Source organism: Sturnus vulgaris, chromosome 13 (genome assembly GCF_052056855.1).
Source record: "Sturnus vulgaris isolate bStuVul1 chromosome 13, bStuVul1.hap1, whole genome shotgun sequence".
Taxonomy (NCBI): domain Eukaryota; kingdom Metazoa; phylum Chordata; class Aves; order Passeriformes; family Sturnidae; genus Sturnus; species Sturnus vulgaris.
Genome location: NC_142255.1, coordinates 726,196 through 744,420, shown reverse-complemented (window position 1 = coordinate 744,420; position 18,225 = coordinate 726,196). Strand labels below are relative to the sequence as shown.

Genomic DNA, 18,225 nt, shown 5'->3' with positions numbered 1-18,225 from the left:
GATGCCCCACGGAGACGGCTACAGGCGTGTTCCGCTCACCCTGTTAGGCAGCGACCCGCGTCCCCCCAGGTGTGACACGCGTGGCCTCACCTGCGCGGAGTGCGGCCCGAATGCGGCGGGGCGGGCGGTGCCGCGGGTTCCGTAGCGCCCGCCACACCGCCCCCGCCTATAAGAGCGCGCTGCGGGACGGAGCCGCCCCAGCCGCCTGCAGCTGCACAAGGAGGTAGGTGGTGGGAGGGGGCTCCCACAGCTCCCTGCTCCCTCTCGCTGAGAACAGCCCTGCCGTGCTCCGAGGGGAGGACGCTTCCCATCTGCAGTTAACCCTCGGTTTCTGCTATTCCACCCTGTTACAGGGTCAGGAAAGTGCACCGAGGTTGCCCCCTCTCCCCTCTTTCCCTACCTGGGAATTGCAGTTCTGATGATTCAGTTTCCAGGGGACGGGATTTTTTAATTTTTTTTTCTTATGGAAAATACCAACCTGCAGCCCTGAGAACACAGCTAGGATTGCTGCTGGTTCTGCCACCGGGAGGTTTTGGCTGAGCACTTCCAAAAAATCCTTTTATCTCGATTCATTCTGGAGCAGGAAAATAGAGATTCTGTAATGAGAAACTTCTGGGATTTGGGCAAACTTTCTGCCTCCTTTGCCTTTCTCTCCTCCAAGTCCAGAATATTTTAAAATGTAAGATTATATTATCTATTTCTGCTGAACTGCTGATTGTTCCTTGAAGATGTTTCCAGTTTTCCCCTCCTCCATACACTGTGACAGAAGGAACCACAGGGGCTCTAAGGTCACAGCAGTGCTTGAGTGTGGAGGATGCTTTCCAAGGTGCAACAAGTTCAGTTTCTCCTACTGTGAGCTGTAGGCATCACTTTTCCACTTGAAAGCTGCAAAAATACCTGTAGGGCAATCAAGGGAGAAAGATGGGCAGACAGAAAAAGAGTTGTTTCCCTGGAAATTCTCTATAAAATGAGTCCCAGCATATGGAAATGCCAACATCCATTGGTGTTAGTTGAAAGTTAAATCTAAATTTAACAAGAGAGTATTCTTCATGTTATATTCTGGTTTTTAGTTTTTTAATCTCTGAAGAGTTTTGCTTTGGTGAATATGGACTTGGAAATCTTTTCTGCTTCATTGTATCTCATAAGAAATTTGGGCAAAGATACCAGGAAACAAGGAATTCAGGCCAATAAGATTTAATCTGCCCTAGGTTAAACTACTCATTTATTTCTTTTCTTGCAGCAGCTCCGACTGTTTTATGGGTGCTTTTGCTGGTCTTCAGTAGTATTGGGAATCAGCTACAGCTCCTGCTTGCCAGGTAATCATAGCACTTGAAGACTGCCTTTCTCCAGGTTTGGCTTTCCAAGGAAATAACCCAAAGCTGTTACAGCAAAATAGCCCCAAACATTTGTAAGAGCACACTACAGCTCTTAGTTTGTAACAGTCAAGCTAAATTCGGATCCAGAGCGGTTGTAAAATCTCCATTCCACTCTTTGTTGTTATTATCTGGGTTACTGGACAGAAAATTATTCTCAAATCAAATACTGCTTTATATATTGAAAAGCAATTCAGCTGTCCAAGCAAACTGTTTTATGATAGTTATTGTGATCCCCACTCACCTCTAGGGAGGACTAAGCATATTATCAGTTTTGGTAGAAAAGATCTAACCTGGGCACAGGGAAAAGGTGTGTAATTGCTGGAACTGGAGTGCTAGAGGAAGTTCAAAGTCATTTATGGGAATGACACATCTTTTCATTTTTTGTAATTCAGCTACCTTTAGGCTTGAGATGTGCTCACAGGGTTTTGAATGTTCTTTGGACCCTCATCCTGGGACTAGGGACTGCTTCTGGCCCCTCCGGACCAAGTGCAGGACCAATCCCCCCTCTTCCTCCTTCATCAGACCAGCAGCTCCTGGGGGGAAAACTTCTTGGAGGAAATGAGCAGGAATGGGAGAAATGGACTTTGTTCCACTTAGCACTGCTGGTCCTTGGCTGGGGATAATTTTGCTATTGTGAAATCCATGTTTTCAGTGGTTCCTTGTAATTTTGAAGGAAAATGCTTCTGCAATGGTCTCTGGCTTGGGCACTTCCCCCAAGAGTTCACCCCAAGGTAGAAAGCTGGCTGCACCTGCTGGAGGGAAAGACCCGGCCCTGTCTGGACAAGAGCTGCTCAACAGGTTCCTTCTCTGGGGCTGCTCCTCACACTGCAGCAGGACAGAGGCTTGTGGCTCCTTGGGCTGCCACAGTCCCTCAGGCTGCTGGAGCCCTGCCCCAGGCACCTCGTCTCTTCCACTGAGGGCTTTTGGGTGGTGTGTTCTCTACTGGGGAGTGTTCTGTCTTCCTGCCTGTTTGCAGCATTTCCTTGTCCCTCTGGGGACTCTTTTGGTGAACCTCCCTCAGCTGGCTATTCCAGAACTGAACTGCCACAGGCTGGAGGCATCCATGCAGGGAAGTGCAGGGCCCCTGCTGTGACCATGTCTCTCCCACAGGCTCCTGGAGGTGCAGGATGACTCTTTTTGATGGTGTCTACCCCTTCTACCCACAGCAGAGGAAGGCTGCTGTGTTCGACATCAGTGCCATCATAGTCATCGTGGTCTTCCTGGCACTGGCTTGCAGCTTCCTGCTCATCATCCCAGGCATCCGTGGACGGGCGGTGCGTGACCCTGGGGGTGGGCAACTGCTCCCCATGTTCTGGATGCTGGGACCCTCCTGGATAGTTTAGGGTGAGGCAGGAGGAGAGCCAGAACTATTCCTCCCTGCCTGATGTCCCATCTCTCTCCCTGCAGAGGTTGTACTGGACTCTCCGTATTCTCCTCAGCCTCTTCATGGGAGTGGTGATTGTCGGTAAGTGCTGTGCAGCCCTCGAGGATGGATCTAAGGGCAGGATTAAACCCTGGGATGGGGTCCATGTCCGGGAAATGTGAGCTGGGAGTCACAACCACAGCTGGTTGTGGGGTTTACCTTACCCTTGCTCTGCAAAGCAGTCACACAGCTTCCCAAAACAGCTTTCCCTTCCCTGGTGCAGGGGCTGAGGGCACTCGGAGGTGCCTGTGGTTACTCCTGGGGGTTTTGCTGACTGTAATTCAAACAGCCCCAGCTCCATCAGGCTGCACAGACCTATATTCCTCCAACTATGTGTAAGACCTGACACAGGCAGTATGCAGGAGCAACCACAAAAGCATGGATGAAATGCAAAGAGCAGATTTATTTTCATTACCTCACCCTCCAGGGGATCCCCAAAGCAGCACTGGGTAGAGACAAGGAGGGGACCAGCACCATGATGCTCAGTCTGTGCCAAAGGATCACCAAATTTGCTGTTTTCACGTGTGTTTCAGGGATTTGTGCAGGTGTAGTTCACTGATGTACTTTGATCTTTTCTCTAACAGGGCTGGATTGCAAACTTGTTCAATAGGTGATTCTGAGCTGTCTAAACACAGATGTTCCACTTCTCCAACACACAAGGCTAGACCAGTGGTTACTGTGATCAGTGGGTTTTTCTACACCCCAGCTACATTGGTTGAGTGTGTTTACAATCCTTCTCACCAGTTTTCCATTATTTTCCCCCGCTATGTGAGCCCTCTTGTGCTGCCTGGGGCTGTAGCCAGGCATGTTTGGAGATTGTGAGGAGCCTTGCAGTGATGTGGAGGGAGTAGGTTGGAATAAAACACAGGCAAGGCAGAGATTGCAGTGGGGTAAAGACCTCACTCTGACCACAAGGTCGGAGGAGATGAAGGAGAGGATTTAATTTAGTAAGAACCAGGAAATTTCCTGTAATAACTGATGGTAGAAACCAGGCAGTGGGATTTCCAACTCAGACAGGGCAACAGGATGGGTAAGGAAAGTTGTACTGAGGGGATAGAAGATGCCAGGTGGCAAGAGAAACCAGTCCTGACCCAAATCAAAGCATCCCTCCTGCTGTGAAGGACAAGATTGATTACAGGATGCTGAGAGAGGGATGGAGAGGGATAATGAAAACCTAAAAGATTCAGCTCTGATTTGACCAGGCACTAGAAGAAGGTAGCCAGACTGGGACTAGCTGCAGGACACGTGGACCATCCCAGCATGTGGGAGCCATGTCCAGGTTCTGGAGATGCCACCAGAGCCACCTGAGCACCTGGTGCTAGGCTGGAGGTGGCAGAGGGGTGGAGGCCAGGTCTGATTCCACAGCCGTATCCAGTTCAGCCCTGCAGAGCCTTCCAGCACCACTCTGTGACAAGGCTGCAGTTGGGCTCTGCTTGGGCACGTGGGAAGAACAAATTGTTCTGAAGCCAACATCAGAGTTTGTGTCTGGCAGCAGCAGGCCACACTCACCCCTGCAGCCAAAAAAACATTCCTGTGGAGCTCCCACTGCATCAATGCACTCACAAGTTGACTCAGCAACTGAACATTTTCTCAGGAAGGTTTTGTTCAGCCTGACATCAAATAATCGGCTTTACTTTCCCTGTTGGAAAATGAAGCCCACTGCAATGTGGAAGTGTTTCAGAAAAGGATACCTTGTTCCAAAAAACCGATACCAGAAAAGCTTCAAATTTTTCTTTTTTTTTTTCCAGCTGGAATGACTGCCCAAGCTGTGATGACCCTTCCCACCCCTCTCCACTGCCTCCTTTTGACAATGACTTTTACTGTTCACTAATAGTGCAGTTCAGGGAGCTGAATGTGTAAAATGAGACTCACCCCCGTTCCTGTGGCTGACAAACAAGCTCATCTCTGAACCCTGTCCCTGGGTGGTGTGGTTCTTGCCATGGTGGGGAGCTTGCAGGGAAGTTCTGGAGAGGATGTCCAAGGAGAAATCAGGTCATGATGGTTATCTCTGGGGATATGAGCTCCTCTGCTCCCAGATCCAGGGAGTGGATGCTTAGCAAGGGGAGGACCTGAGCTCTGCAGGGTGTGGGAGCTGGTTGGGGCACGTCCTGGTGGCTGAGTCAGCATTCCTGCCCTCCTAACACTCCCTTCCAGTACCATGGTGGGAATACTGCCACTCACCCATGATTCTCCCCTTGAGCACACCAAAGCCTGAAACCGGACCTGCTTTAACCCCAGCTTTCTTTTTCCTGGCAGTTGTCCAGTTCACAGGGGACTGGGAGACTGGCTGGGTGCAGGCAAACACCTCCTACAAGTCCTTCAGCCATGTCCAGGTGAACGTGGACATAGGGCTGCACATCGGCCTGGCAGGGGTGAACGTCACGCTCAGGGGTGAGTCTGATGCCCCCATCTGCAACTCTGGAGTGGCCATGGCCCCAGGAGGTCTACAGCTGCCCTGTAGGGACCCTTGGTCTGTCTAGAGGCTTCTGGGACCCTGCCATGCCCATGTTCCTGGCTGGCATTTTCCAGGTGCTGGCACAGCAGGACCTCAGCTTGTCTCTCCTGCAGGAAACCCAGTGAACCAGATCAATGAGACCATCAACTACAACGAGCACTTTCCCTGGAACTTTGGAGCAGATTATGACCACAGCTACAACGAGGGGCTGAAGAAGGGGCTGCCCAGCCCCATCCTCTATGTGGCAGAGAAGTTCAGCACGCAGAGCCCGTGCGCCGTGCACAGGCAGTACCGCATCGCTGGCCACTATGCCTCGGCCATGCTCTGGTGAGCCCTCCTGTCCTGGTGAGCCCTCCTGTCCTGCTGCAGCTACAGGAGATGCAGGGATGTGAAGAGCTTGGCTACCTTTCCCCTAGGCTTTTGGCATGGATGGGATTGCATCCTGCCAGGAGGGAAGCTGTGTGTATGGAGGGGTCCCTGCAAGGCACTGTAGATGTTTTAGGAGGATCAGAGAAGAAGTCATGATTCTCCTTGCTGGACAAATCCACAGGGCTGGGCACAGGAGAGAGGAAAGTGGTGCAGGTCCTTGCTGTGATGTGGTGATGATGGCAGAAGTCCATCCCCATGGATGGAGTTGAAGCTGCTGTCCGTGGTGGCCCAGAGAGGCCCATGGACACATGAAGAACTCTCCCAACCCTATCTGTGAATGGATTTTGTATCTAAGATTTGGATCAGGTGAGGAAAAGATGCTGCTGCTGTTACTGTGGAGTTGATCTTAACTCTTTCACAGGGTCGGAGATATGTCATTGCCCACTTGGGCTGGGGGAGAGCTGGTCCCCAGCTGGCAGGACATGGTCCCTTCCACCACATGTTGGCCATCAAGAGCCATTGCAGTGCTGTTCTCCCTGCTTGGTGTTTGACAGTGGGGACACAGAAACTGGGGAAGAAGCCCAGCAATATAATGGAACAAGAGCTCCTGGTCATAGCTGAGGCCTTCCTCTGTAGCCCAGCTCCTCAGCAAGTGCAGAGCAAATGACCTTTGCCTGCTCCTGCATTTATCTCAGTTGTGGGTGCTAGTCTCAGGGTCCGCGCTGCCCCATATGTGGAATGGCAGGAAATTGGGATGGTCCAGATACACTGAGTGGGCTGCCACAGCCTCCTTGAGGCTGGTACTGTCTGTAAACAATAGGAGGAGGAAGTCTGTGTTTCTGCCTTCTGGATATAGCAGTGTGAGCCTTGCACATGTGCTTGCTCAGCATGGGGATTAGGGGTCATTCCCGCCTGCCCACAGAGCTTCTCCACCTTGTACAGTGCACTTGAAGGCCAGATTCCTCCTTCCACATGGAAATCCTCACAGAGAGCATCCTAATCCATGGCACTCACACCACTTATCTCTTGGTCTTCTCTTGTCTCCAGGGTAGCCTTTTGCACATGGATCATCTCCAACATTCTCTTTTCCATGCCTGTCCTCGTTTATGGAGGATACATGTTCCTGGTCACAGGGGCCTTCATGATCTTCTCACTGCTCTCGTTTTCCACTGTGAGGAACTCCCCTATGTGCCTGATCCAGATTGGGACCAGGACCCTGCATGTAGCCTATGGGGGATCTTTCTGGCTCATGCTAGCAATTGGTAAGAACATCAGGGTTCCCCAGGTCATATCACTGTGTCCCTCTGTATGTACAAGAGTCCTAGTGCTTCCTTCCCAAGTTGGGAAGTGCAGCTACCCAGAGCCCCAGGCTGTGCCTTAGCAAAGCAGATCCTGGCAGAGATGTGGAGAGGGATAGGAAAAGGGGAAACATCATCCTCAACTCAAGGGCAATAGTGACATTTATAGTTCCTGAGGTACAAAGACATGGGATCACTTTCCTGGATTTTTAGACTTGTGCTTGGTTTTTAAGGATGCTCAGAACAGCTAATACAATAGAAAGCCATCTTCCATAACCAAAGGCATTGTCCTCTGGCAGAGGACAATCCAAGGAGAGCAGTGGGGTGGGGGCACTGTTGGAGTGACAGGAACCCAACTGAGGGCATGTTTGTTTCCAGGCCTGCTCTGTTTTGTGGTTGGAATCACCATTGTGGCAATGCACCACCTCAATTTGAACCTGCTGAAAACTTTCTTTGATCTCCGTGAGGACAAAGCAGAGGAGTACCAGGAAATGCCTGAGGTGTTCATCAACCCTCATTTCATGAACAAGGGCCTGTCTCCTTCTCAGCCCTCTGAAACCAACAGCATCTAAAGGAAAGTCCTCATTCTCTCCCTGAAGATGGACCCAAAAGGGCAGAACAAATTCTTCTTGATGTCCCCAGAGATGCATTTCCCCGTCCAACTGCCTTTGAAGTCCACATTGGGATAGGTCCTTGCTGGGAAGTACTTTCACAGACTGTGTCTCCCTGACAGTGCCCTCTGGAAGGAGCAGGCTGTGCTGGCAAGCTGCCATCAGAGCAGCTCACAGCTCCAGAGATTTGAGCTGCACACTCACCTGGGAATCCCTGTGCCAGGAGGAATGCCCTTCCTGCTCCCTGCCCTGCCCCATGGGGCACTGCATGGATTTGCCAATGGTCTGTTCCTGCTGAAACTGAGAAACAGCTCATGGGTGACATTTCTCCCTGAGAGCATTCTCCCTGCTCATTTCTTTCCCAAAGATGACATTTTGTGGCTTAGGTGTATCTAGGAAAGCCAGGCATGGATCCAACTTCTGCAAGCTCGATGCTGCACAAGCTGGAATAAAAAAAACCTGTTCCACACTGAGTAAATGTACCATGGAGTTTGCTGTGGGGGATGTGATGATGTGATTCTTTTCACCTTCAAATTTGACCTTTATTAGAGAAAACTTGTAGTCCAGTGTGAGCCAAAAAGATGCCATAGGAAAGGAAGGAGGGTGAAGAATGAAGTTATCCCAGTCCAGCTGGAGCACACTTAGACTGTCTGGGCAGCAGGGGAGGGAGGGCAATCTGTCCCTCTGCCTCACTCAGGTGAGACCCCACCTGCAGAGCTGCCTCCAGAGAAGGACATGGAGCTGTTGGAGACAGTCCAGAGGAGGCCATGGAGATGCTCTGAGGGCTGGAGCCCCTCTGCTCTGGAGCCAGGCTGGGAGAGCTGGGAGTGCTCACCTGGAGAAGAGAAGGCTCCAGGGAAACCTTACACCCCTTCCAGAGAATAAAGGGGCTCCAAGAGATCTGGAGAGGGACTTTGGACAAGGGCCCATGTGACAGGATGAGGATAACTTCTGGCTGCCAGAGGGCAGGGTTAGGTGGGATATTGGGAAGGAATTCGTCCCTGTGATAGTAGTGAGACCCTGGCACAGGTTGCCCTGAGAAGCTGTGGCTGCCCCATCCCAGGAGTGTTCCAGGACAGGTTGGATGGGGCTTAGAGCAACCTGGGATAGTGAAGGTGTCCCTGCCCATGTCGGGGGCAGAACAAGATGAACCTTAAGGTCCCTTCCAACCCAAACTATTCTGAGATTCTATAACTGAATGCTGGAAAGCTGGGCACCTTCATTCCAATTAATTGTAAAGTACACAATTTCAACATTTTGACTTTTCTTTCTGAGATCCTTGCTGGTAAGTTACTTATTTCTGTCAGATAATACTTGTGTGCCACTAATGTGGTTTGTTCTGTGCAGGAGTTATTTTCAATAAAAGTTTACTGAAACTCCTCTCTTTTGAAACACTGTGGACATTTAGGGGGCTGGTTTCTTAAGAAGGAGCCATGGGGCACATCATAAGGTCACTTCTGGCAAGCCTCCAGCAGCAGCATCCTTCCCATGGGAATAAATGTCTTGTTGGCACATTTCAAGGTCACTCACTAAGAAACCTTTGTCGTGAGGAGCTTCGGGAATGTAGGAGAGCCTCAAAAGGACTTTAACTAGCTGAGTGCTATGGCTAAAGCTGTAAGATTGAACCAGCAAAATTCCCTTAGGAAAAGGAGGACCCTTCTTTGAGAATTTCTTGCATCCGGACACGTGAGGTTTGAAGGTATTGATGGGAAGATGGTACAGCAAAACACAAGTTATTAGGGCTGGTATGGGACAGATCCCATGACCTGAAGACACAGGAGGCTGGGAGGTTTTACAGCCTTTTGGCCATCACATCTGGCTCTCTCCAGCTTCATGTCCTGCTTTAGGGCATGATTCCTGCCCAAGAGCATCCTCAACAGAAGGAAAACTTTGTCCTCTTGTGGCAGACATACAAGAGCATGAACCCAAATAAATAAAACTTAAAAGGCAGGAACACACGGGAAAGGTTTATGATGCCTGAATTTCAGTTGACTAAACCAAAGGGATTTATTGCACCTTGGATCTAGTCCATCTGTAGGCTGGAGCAGCTCCTGATGGATATCATTTGGGCTGGCTGAGATGTCCCAAGCCAAAGGAGTTCAGCTCCAAACCCTGTTGGGTCCTCTAAGTTCTCATTCAAGGCTCTTCCTACCGGAATGGGATGGGACAGGATGCCATGGCTGAGCTCCTCCTCCCCAGAGAGCCTGGCCCGTGGTGCTTCTTCTGCAAACCTCTCTGCAGGGCTGGAGGGAGCTCCCATCAAACTTCCCACATATTCAGGGGCACATCAGAAACTAAAGTTCTCCCGTATTCCCCCTGCTTGTTTGCTGGGGATATTCGAATACCCTATTTAGGGTGCACTGCCTTGATTTCATTGCCCTGTGCCAGCTGACCATGGTTAGGTGCCCCATTCAGGACCACAAAAGGGCTCTGCCTTTTCTTTATCCCTTCCCTGTGACTGCCATGTCGCAGCAACAGTGTTCAGAGGAATACCTCTATCAACAGGCAAGTGAAAAGGCAAGTCAAACTCATTTTATTGAGATAGAGGGGAAAATAAGTGAGCACAAAACAGAAAGAAAGGGTTGTGAAATCATCAGAGAGGTACAGGGGTGCAAAGCTGAAGCGTGCACCCTTCCTGCCTGTGTGGGCAAGGGTTCGGGTGGCTGCCTTGGGTGTGCAGAATGTCAGTGGCTCTTTCCCCTGACATGAGTATTTCCACAGCTGAGCAGGAGGAACCCAGACTGGAGGTGCTGCTCACGTCTCCCTAATTGGTTATAGCTGATCTCCAAGGCACTGTTGCACTTCCTTTCCCACCTCCTCCTCTCCTTCCCTCCCTCCTGGCCTGGTACTTCCAGCATCCTACTAAATTGTGCTCCTCTTTGCCATCCTGCTCTTCACCTCTAACTAAGAGGAGTGCTGGGTACAGGGCACCCTGGGGAGCACAGCTCCATCTGCACTTCCTGACTGCTGATGGGAAGAGCATCCAAGGGCAGGGGGACTTTCTGAGGGTCTTCAGTGTGAGGGGGCTGTTGTGGGCTCTACTTCTTTGATTCATATATATGAGACTGCAGTTACTTGCTTTCTCCTCAGTTGGTTCTGATTTAATCTCTGTGTTCTGGGGAGGACTCAGGGTTTGTTGGGATAGACCGAGGGGAAGGGCAGTAAAACAGAAAAAAAAAAGGAAAAAGAAAAAAAACCTAACTGTTGTATTTCAGACACTCTTTCAGATCTGGATATTCTCATCACTTGATTCTTGTCATGTCTCTTCCCACCTGGGCTCCTGATGGATTTGGTGAATTCAGGAGCAGCATCTCCAGGCCTTGCCCTGCCTCCCCTGTGCCTCAGAGCTGGGTGGCTGTCACATGGCAGAGCTCACCAAAGGGGACTATAAGCCCATCCTGTGCAGAGCAGCTGGGCTTGGATGGCAGGCAGAACTTGTCCCACACCTCCTCTTTGCTGTTCTTGTCCAGGCTAAAGATGAGCTTCAGCTTCTCTGGCTGCACGGAGTTGAGGATGATGATGCCCAGCCCCAGGAGCAGGCACAGCAGCCCTGCAATGCACAGAAATACACAGGACACCACTGGAGGAATCCTGCTGGGTCCCAGCTCCATCCAGCTGCACACCAGGGACATGTGCCATCACCCAGCAGGTAAGGCAAAGGTGTTGATTTGTCTTTCCCCATCTCGATTCTAGCATCACTTTGGGCTCCCCAGTACAAAAGAGAGGTCGGTGAACAGGGGCAGAGAGTTGGGGCTGGAGCCCACTATGCACAGGGAAAGGCTAGAGGGCCTGGGCTTGTTTAGCCTGAAAAAGAGGAGTATCCAGGGGCAATTAATTACCATCTGCTACTGGAAAAGGGCTGGTCTCCCTGGAGATGATGTAACATGGAAAATTCTGGTTTGATCAAAGGAAACAATTGCTGCTGGGAAGTGGAGCAGGTCCTGAAAGTCAGAGGGAATCTCTATCCAGCAGGTAACTTCAAACATTCAAATCTCTTGACTGCTCATCTTTTTTTCTCCCCAACCCTGGTAATTCTGATCTAAAATCTTCTAACCTGTAACTATCATCTTATGTGACCATCCATGGAGAAAGAAGGGATTAGGAGCTGTTGGGGCATCATCTCTATAGGGATGGAGAAGAAAAGCCCCAGAAGCAAGCTGACCACTCACCTGTTGCTAATGTCAGCCAAAAGGATTCACCATAGTCTGTTTTCAAGGAAACTGGGCCGAACTGGATGGGGCACTTCAGGGTGTTTCTTACGGTAGAGAAGAGGAGCAGTGAGAAGAGGATCAAAGTGGCAGTGAGCAGAAGCATGTGGCCACCATAGAGCAGGATGGACATGGAGAAGAGCAGGATGGAAATGAGCCATGTGCAAAAGGCCAGCCTGCAAAAGGACCACAAAACTGAGCAGAAAACATCAGGCTTGGAGTATCTACTCAGGGTCTCCTCTCCATACCCTAATGGAGGGATAAAGCCTGGGCAACCTCGTCTAGCTGGCCTTGCTTCCACAAAGAGATGGACAGCCTGATCTAAAGAATGCCTTACAACCCAAACAATTGTGTAATGACATGAGTGGTGGAGCTGTGGGACAGATTCCACTACAGTAGAGAGGGATCTCCACACTGGGAATGTTCAGTAATGAATTTCCTGAAGCCCCCAAGCACCTTGGTATGGCTTTGGCATCAGCCCTGCTCTGGGTATGGGACTGGAGTAGAAATCTCTGGAGGTTCCTGTGAGAGACTGAAATATTAATGTTTGATAGCTCAAACACTTGGCCATTTGCAGAGGCAGCAGGTGCTTTGCTGGGGCTACGTTCCCCCCTACCAGGGGGGAAGAAGGGGTTTTGGGTGTGTGGTGGCATGATGTGCATAAGACTGAGGACCCACACTAGAAGCTCTGGGTTTGGAGCCAGATGAGGGAGAAAGCTGATAAGAAGCAGGCCCTGGAGAGGCAGGGTGATGTTTTTCATCATGCCAATGTCTTCTCTTACACAACTGGCTCAGTTGAAAAACTCCCCCTCCCTTCCGGGAAGGTCCCATTCCCACCGGCCATTCACACCCCTGCCTGAGGGTTTTCATCCCTTCTGGGGGGGCAGAACTGGTTCAACGCTGGCGTGAGAGAGCAGGGTCGTGTCTTAGAAGGGATCATAAACCATCGAAAACCCCCAAAGCACCCCGAGACTCTGAGCCCTTCTACCGGAGGAATACACCTGATCCACAGCGTTGCAACAGATCCAGAGTGTTGTAAAGTGTAAAAGTCCCCCTCTTGAGGGGAAGTGCCTGAACTCTGAGTTTTGTGAGACCCCCACCACTGAGAAGACCAGAAGAAGAGGATCAATAGGACAGTGTCTGGTTCCAAGAGTGGTAATATCTTTTTACTTATCTCTCTCTCATTCCCTCTCCTTCCCCTTTCCTTCTCTATTTTTTCTATCTTTGTCTACGTTATATTTACTGTCACATAAAATCCATACTATTGACTTCATCATATGATCTCATTTGCACCTTAATTTGGGCAGAGGATCTCTCTAATAATCAGATTGTAACAGTCCCGCCAAAGTAACTTTCTTTTCTTATCCTTATGATTGTCCACAACTGGTCACCCCCAGGCAGTTCCCACGTGTTCAGAGGGACAATGGCATCAAGGGACACCTTTGTTTGGAGAACTGCACCATTAGCCGTGCCCATATCTGATTCAGCACCTGGAGTGCACCCAGCTGCCAGCCCTGCCCTGGGCTTGGGGCTTGGATTTAGCTCCCTGGGGAGGTGAGCCTAACAAGTTTTTCTGATTCCAAGAAAAAAACAAGAAATAAGTTTTCATGAACATTTCTGCCTTGAAATGCAGGAATGTTTGGGTGGGGGTAATTATTTTTCCTGAAAGAAAGAAAGGAGATGGATTCAGGGACCTGGAACCTACATTCATGGGGGAATTGCAAGGCCCTCTTCACCCTGCAGTGCCTTTCCCATCACCTCTGAGACTCATGAGGGTGTTGAAACTCCACAATCACAGCACACACAAGGGATCTAAGTTTCATACCAAGAGATGAGCTCTGAGCACCCTCTTGATGGTCTCTCCTGCTCCCCTCAGGCAGGCCTGTGCCCACATGAGCATGCAAAAGAAGACCCTTCACCAGTGGATTTAACTAGGACTCTTTATCTTGGTCCTTGGGAGGGATCTCGAACCATGAGTCCCACAGTTGCCATTGAGTCCCTTCAATGAATTTTTCTCAGACTGCAGTTTTGTACATCAAGGTAGAGGACATGTAAGAGGAGTCTGGGGACGTGAAAAAAAGATGCTCCAAGGGCTGGAGCCCCTCTGCTTTGGAGCCAGGCTGGGAGAGCTGGGAGTGTTCAGAGAGAAGGTTCTGGACAGACCTTACAGCCCTTTCCAGTGCCTGGAGGGGCTCGAAGAGAGCTGGAGAGGGACTTCAAACAAGGGTTGGAGGGACAGAATGAGGAGGAATAACTTCCCACTGCCAGAGGGCAGGGTTAGATGGGCTATTGGGAAGAAATTGTTCCTGTGAGGGTGAGGAGGCTCTGGCACAGGTTGCCCAGAGAAGTTGTGGCTGCCCCATCCCTGGAAGTGTTCCAGGCCAGGTTGGACAGGGCTTGGAGCAATCTGGGGTAGTGGAAGGTGTCCCTGCCCAGGGTGGGGGGTTAGAGCAACATAAGTTTTAAGATCCAACCCAACCCAAATCACTCCATAATACCACAATTCTATGAATCTGTGACAGACCCAGGAAGCATGAGAACCCCAGATTCTGCAGAGAACCAAGGCTTTGGCACGTCCTTACAGTGACAAGGGTGGCTCCATAAAGCTCCCTGTGCTGTCCCTGGTTCTTCCCAGCTCCCCACTGCGTGGGACAGGGCTGACCCCTCGCTGTAACTCACCACAGGCTGAGTGACATGTAGTGGCCAGCGATGCGGTACTGCCTGTGCACGGCACACGGGCTCTGCGTGCTGAACTTCTCTGCCACGTAGAGGATGGGGCTGGGCAGCCCCTTCTTCAGCCCCTCGTTGTAGCTGTGGTCATAATCTGCTCCAAAGTTCCAGGGAAAGTGCTCATTGTAGTTGATGGTCTCATTGATCTGGTTCACTGGGTTTCCTGCCAGGTAATGAAGACTAAGGACCTTTCTCAGCACTGGAGGCAGCTCTGAGGCTTCCTGGTGTGGGGCCAGTATCCAGGTGCATGGGTGCCAAACCTGCACCCAGTCCCCTCCTGTAGGAATATGCACTTACCCCTGAGTGTGACATTCAGCCCTGCCAGGCCGATGTGCAGCCCTATGTCCGTGTTCACCTGGACATGGCTGAAGGACTTGTAGGAGGTGTTTGCCTGCACCCAGCCAGTCTCCCAGTCTCTGGTGAATTGTACAGCTGTGAAGACTTCAGGGGTTAGTTATAGTCTCAGAGCAAGATATCTGGTGCTGGAAGCACCTGCCAGGATGGTCACCATGATCTGAGCATCACTTATCTCATCCCAAGGTAAGGATGGGCTGTTAGCCCCAAGGGGCAGAAGTCCTGTATGTCAATATCAACCCCAACCCATGACCCTGAAAGCCCCACTTGTGTTGGTTTCTCCCCAGCCCCAGTGCAGATCCCAACCCTGATGGCAGTGGGGCTGATGTGGGCACTGATGGGCACTGTCTGGGCACTGCTTTTCATCTAAGCCCCTGCCAATTTGCCTGAATTCCGTGAAAGTTGGTGGTGGGCTTTTGGTGACTGCCCTGGATATCACCACCAGTCTTCAGACTGGAGGCAGATGAGTGTCTTCCACTAGTTACTGGAACCACCTCCCAGACACAAGACATGTGTCCGTCTTCCCCATTAACTCATCCTACAGGCTGGACTTGGCCCTTGACTGATCTATTTACCCTCCCCCACCTTTCCCCTCCATTTCTTGGGCATGCATGAGCTTCCCCTCAGGACCCCAGTACTCACTGAGGATCACTGCTCCCATGAAGAGTCCCAACACCAACCGCAGGAACCAGAAGAGTCGCTGTAAGGGGTGGGCAGAGTGCAGGGAGAGGTGTCAGTCACATCTTATCATGGCGACTTCAGCACCAAGCATGTAATTTAGAAACGTGGTGAGGAATAGACTTGTCCTTCCCCTGGGGAGTCACCCCATGTGCTTTGTGGGTGGGTGGCATGGGGTACACCTGTGACTGGGGCATCCCTGCTGTGGTGGGGGGGAAGGCAGCAGGAAGATTGAGACAGAGGAAGAAGATCAAAAGAACCTATTCGAGAACGCTGTGACATCCCTTTTCTCGTGAAGGAGAGTGGAGACATTGCCCCTAACAGTCTTCAGCTGCAATTTCCACACTTATCCAAACCTCATGTGTTTGGACATGTTGACAGCTGGCCACAGCTGTAGGAAAAAGGAGTGATCAGGCATTTGTAGAGTGACAGAAGCCCCTCAACCAGCCCTGCTGCAAGACCAGGCACACAACAAGTGCCTGATGTGGCTCATAGCAGGGTCTGTTGGGAACACAGAGCCCAGTGAGCAGTGCTGGGACATGCCCAGTACACACCTCCTTCTTTTATTGAGGTTTCTGGGAAGGTGGGGTGAGATCTTTGAGCCTCACCCTGCTATTCCACTCTGGTGAAATCATTTAGGCTTGTTCACAGAGAAACCCAGCCAAGATCAGATCTAGCTTCCTCAGCAATCTGGGGTGGTGGAATTTGGTGTCTCTGGGATGAGTTTTCATGCTGGGATAGGCTGGAGCTCAGCCCCATGGCTCACTAGAGATCCCAGAGCTCTGGCCATGAACCTGTGGGCAAGTTTGCCTGCCAAATCTGTTATGGAGGCTGGGAAGGAGGAGGAATGTGGGATTCATAGGCAGGGGCCAGAGGTCTGAACTGCTCCTGCCCCTCCACTTACCCTCCTGCCCGGGATCCCTGGCAGGATGATGATGAACATGACCAAGATGGAGAGGAATACAGTGACAATGACAGCCCGGGTAGTGTCAAAGGGAAAGCAGGCATTGGCTCCAGGGTAGAAGGGGTAGGAGCCATTCCACAGTGTCATCTTGCTGCCTGGAAGGACTCAAAATTGGCACCCAGAGAGACAGTGGTGAGAAAATCATCTCCACATATCCACTCCAACCAGCCTTCTCCATAGAACTATCTCCTGCCCCCTTGCCAGCACTCTGCTTGTCCCTGGCATGGCTGTGTGTGCATCCCAGTGCTGTGGACACTGCAATCCCACACTGGGCATGCACTCAGGTATCTCCCACGGGAACTCTTCATCTTCCCAACGTACAGCCCACAGCAAAGATGGATTGGAGCTACCAGGGTATCTGCTGCAGTACTCAGGTTGTCCCTAAAGAGGGACAACAAGGCATGCAAACATCCCTGGGCTACTCACTACCCTCCTCTGTTTTCCATCCCGGAAATCTTCCCTGTGCTCTCACCCTCCCTAGTTCAGCTTTTTATCCAACAGCCTGCCTGCCACTGTGGTCCCCGCTGTGCTCGGGGCTCTGGGTTCATCACTGCACAAATACAGGCTGAGCCCTATCGGGCTGCTCCTCGCTGAGCCCCTGTGAAGTTAACTCCTCATCGTCCAAGGAAACAGGAATAACCCGGAGGGGACCGAGAAACTGCCTGTCCCTGGCAGCGGTGTGCCAGCCACTAAGGAGCCAGCTGGGGATAACGGTGGGACGCTGCCTAGGAGACCAAACGCCGTTTTTACCATAGCACTTGACCAACTCACTTTCCTGCTGTGAAGGAGCTGCCCAGCATCCCCCTGGAATGGGGGCTATCCCTGCAGCAGCAGCATAAACACCCACATCCCCTTTCCCACCCCGAGCCTACCTCCGCTGCAGCCGATCCCGGACTGGGAGCTGCGGGATGAGCTGCTGAGTGCGCCGGGATGTTCCGGGAAGAGCCGTGATGTTCCGGAACGAGCCGTGATGCTTCGGAACGAGCCGTGATGCTGCCTCCCTGCCTGCTCACATTTCCTGCCAAGGCTGCGGGCGAGGAGCCAGCCTGCCGTGCAGTCACGGCTGCGTTTCTCCCAGCGTTTCTTAGAGTGCCTGACTCCAAAGGTGATTGGTTCATCCAGCCTATCCCACAGTGGAGCAGCCGCTCCGGCACTGCCTGGGCACGCAGGGGAGCGATGGGCTGGCGCAGTCCTGGGAAGGGTTTGCCTCCCTCTCCTTGACTTTTCTTGCAGAACAGTAAAAAGTCCAGTTCCATATAGCATGATGACCCTGGAGCTGCCAGGCTCTTCTGGACCCTGGTGGGACCAGAGATGTTCAAAGCCCTCATCTGCACTGCCTGGTGAAGGTTCCTGGTGAAGCTGAGATCATCGAGCACAGGCTGCGGCTGCATGGCATCCTTGACGACCCCGCTCCTGACTGAGCTGTTGGTCCCCAGGCAAGGTGTCTAGAGGTGCTCCTAGCCCCACTATGCAGAAGATGCGCAGGTTTGTAACCTGGCCGTGACATGGAAATCATGGAAATCCAAACGTTTGGGGTTTGCTCCTGTACTTTGGCATTTCAGTTGGCTGAAGAATGTTGTATTGATACTGAGAAGGACCAGCGTGGCAGAAACACTCTCCTGACCCATGTTTGGGGTCTTCCCTCTGAAACTGGCATAGCCATCCCCTGGATATTTCTTTTTTGCATCCCAGTGAACAGGGGCTGGCTGAGTACCCATCCCCTTGGGCAGAGGGAGATACAAACAAGTGTTTACTCATA

General features: G+C 51.4%; 2 protein-coding genes across 7 annotated transcripts; one reads left to right on the top strand and one right to left on the bottom strand.

The window, feature by feature from the left end:
- The first annotated feature begins 477 nt into the window (after nt 1-477).
- Nucleotides 478-8,912, top strand: DUOXA2 (dual oxidase maturation factor 2). The gene is made up of 7 exons (XM_014890017.2): nt 478-1,316; nt 2,487-2,650; nt 2,784-2,841; nt 5,056-5,190; nt 5,368-5,581; nt 6,671-6,885; nt 7,300-8,912. Exons 2-7 carry the CDS (start codon nt 2,504-2,506, stop codon nt 7,491-7,493), a joined length of 963 nt encoding a protein of 320 aa, XP_014745503.1. The 5' UTR covers nt 478-1,316; nt 2,487-2,503; the 3' UTR covers nt 7,494-8,912.
- A 1,137-nt stretch (nt 8,913-10,049) lies between these two features.
- LOC106861565 (dual oxidase maturation factor 1-like) lies at nt 10,050-17,863 on the bottom strand. Of its 6 annotated transcripts, none has more exons than XR_015806445.1 (7): nt 17,339-17,739; nt 16,407-16,570; nt 15,467-15,524; nt 14,768-14,902; nt 14,420-14,633; nt 11,702-11,787; nt 10,050-11,082 (listed from the first exon to the last, which is right to left on the bottom strand). XR_015806445.1 is itself a non-coding variant. In XM_088172280.1 (7 exons), the coding sequence occupies exons 2-7, from the start codon at nt 16,551-16,553 to the stop codon at nt 10,874-10,876; spliced, it is 978 nt and encodes a 325-aa protein (XP_088028406.1). In that variant the 5' UTR covers nt 16,554-16,570; nt 17,339-17,703; the 3' UTR covers nt 10,050-10,873. The 6 variants fall into 6 exon arrangements, 5 of the variants coding, with proteins under 5 accessions (XP_088028406.1, XP_014745504.1, XP_088028408.1 ...); XM_088172280.1 differs by having other exon boundaries at nt 11,702-11,916; nt 17,339-17,703; XM_014890018.2 differs by having other exon boundaries at nt 11,702-11,916; nt 16,407-16,561; nt 17,339-17,703.
- Nucleotides 17,864-18,225: the final 362 nt, after the last annotated feature.

Excerpts from the sequence above, each read along its gene's own strand:
- DUOXA2 (XM_014890017.2), top strand. The coding sequence starts at position 2,504 with ATGACTCTTTTTGATGGTGTCTACCCCTTCTACCCACAGCAGAGGAAG. Across the intron at positions 5,191-5,367 it reads GGTGAACGTCACGCTCAGGG|GAAACCCAGTGAACCAGATC; the intron begins GTGAGTCTGATG and ends TCTCTCCTGCAG. Across the intron at positions 5,582-6,670 it reads TATGCCTCGGCCATGCTCTG|GGTAGCCTTTTGCACATGGA; the intron begins GTGAGCCCTCCT and ends TCTTGTCTCCAG.
- LOC106861565 (XM_088172281.1), bottom strand. The coding sequence starts at position 17,729 with ATGCTATATGGAACTGGACTTTTTACTGTTCTGCAAGAAAAGTCAAGG. Across the intron at positions 16,571-17,338 it reads CGGGATCGGCTGCAGCGGAG|TCCTTCCAGGCAGCAAGATG; the intron begins GTAGGCTCGGGG and ends GCCAATTTTGAG. Across the intron at positions 11,917-14,419 it reads TACATGTCACTCAGCCTGTG|GCTGGCCTTTTGCACATGGC; the intron begins GTGAGTTACAGC and ends GTCCTTTTGCAG.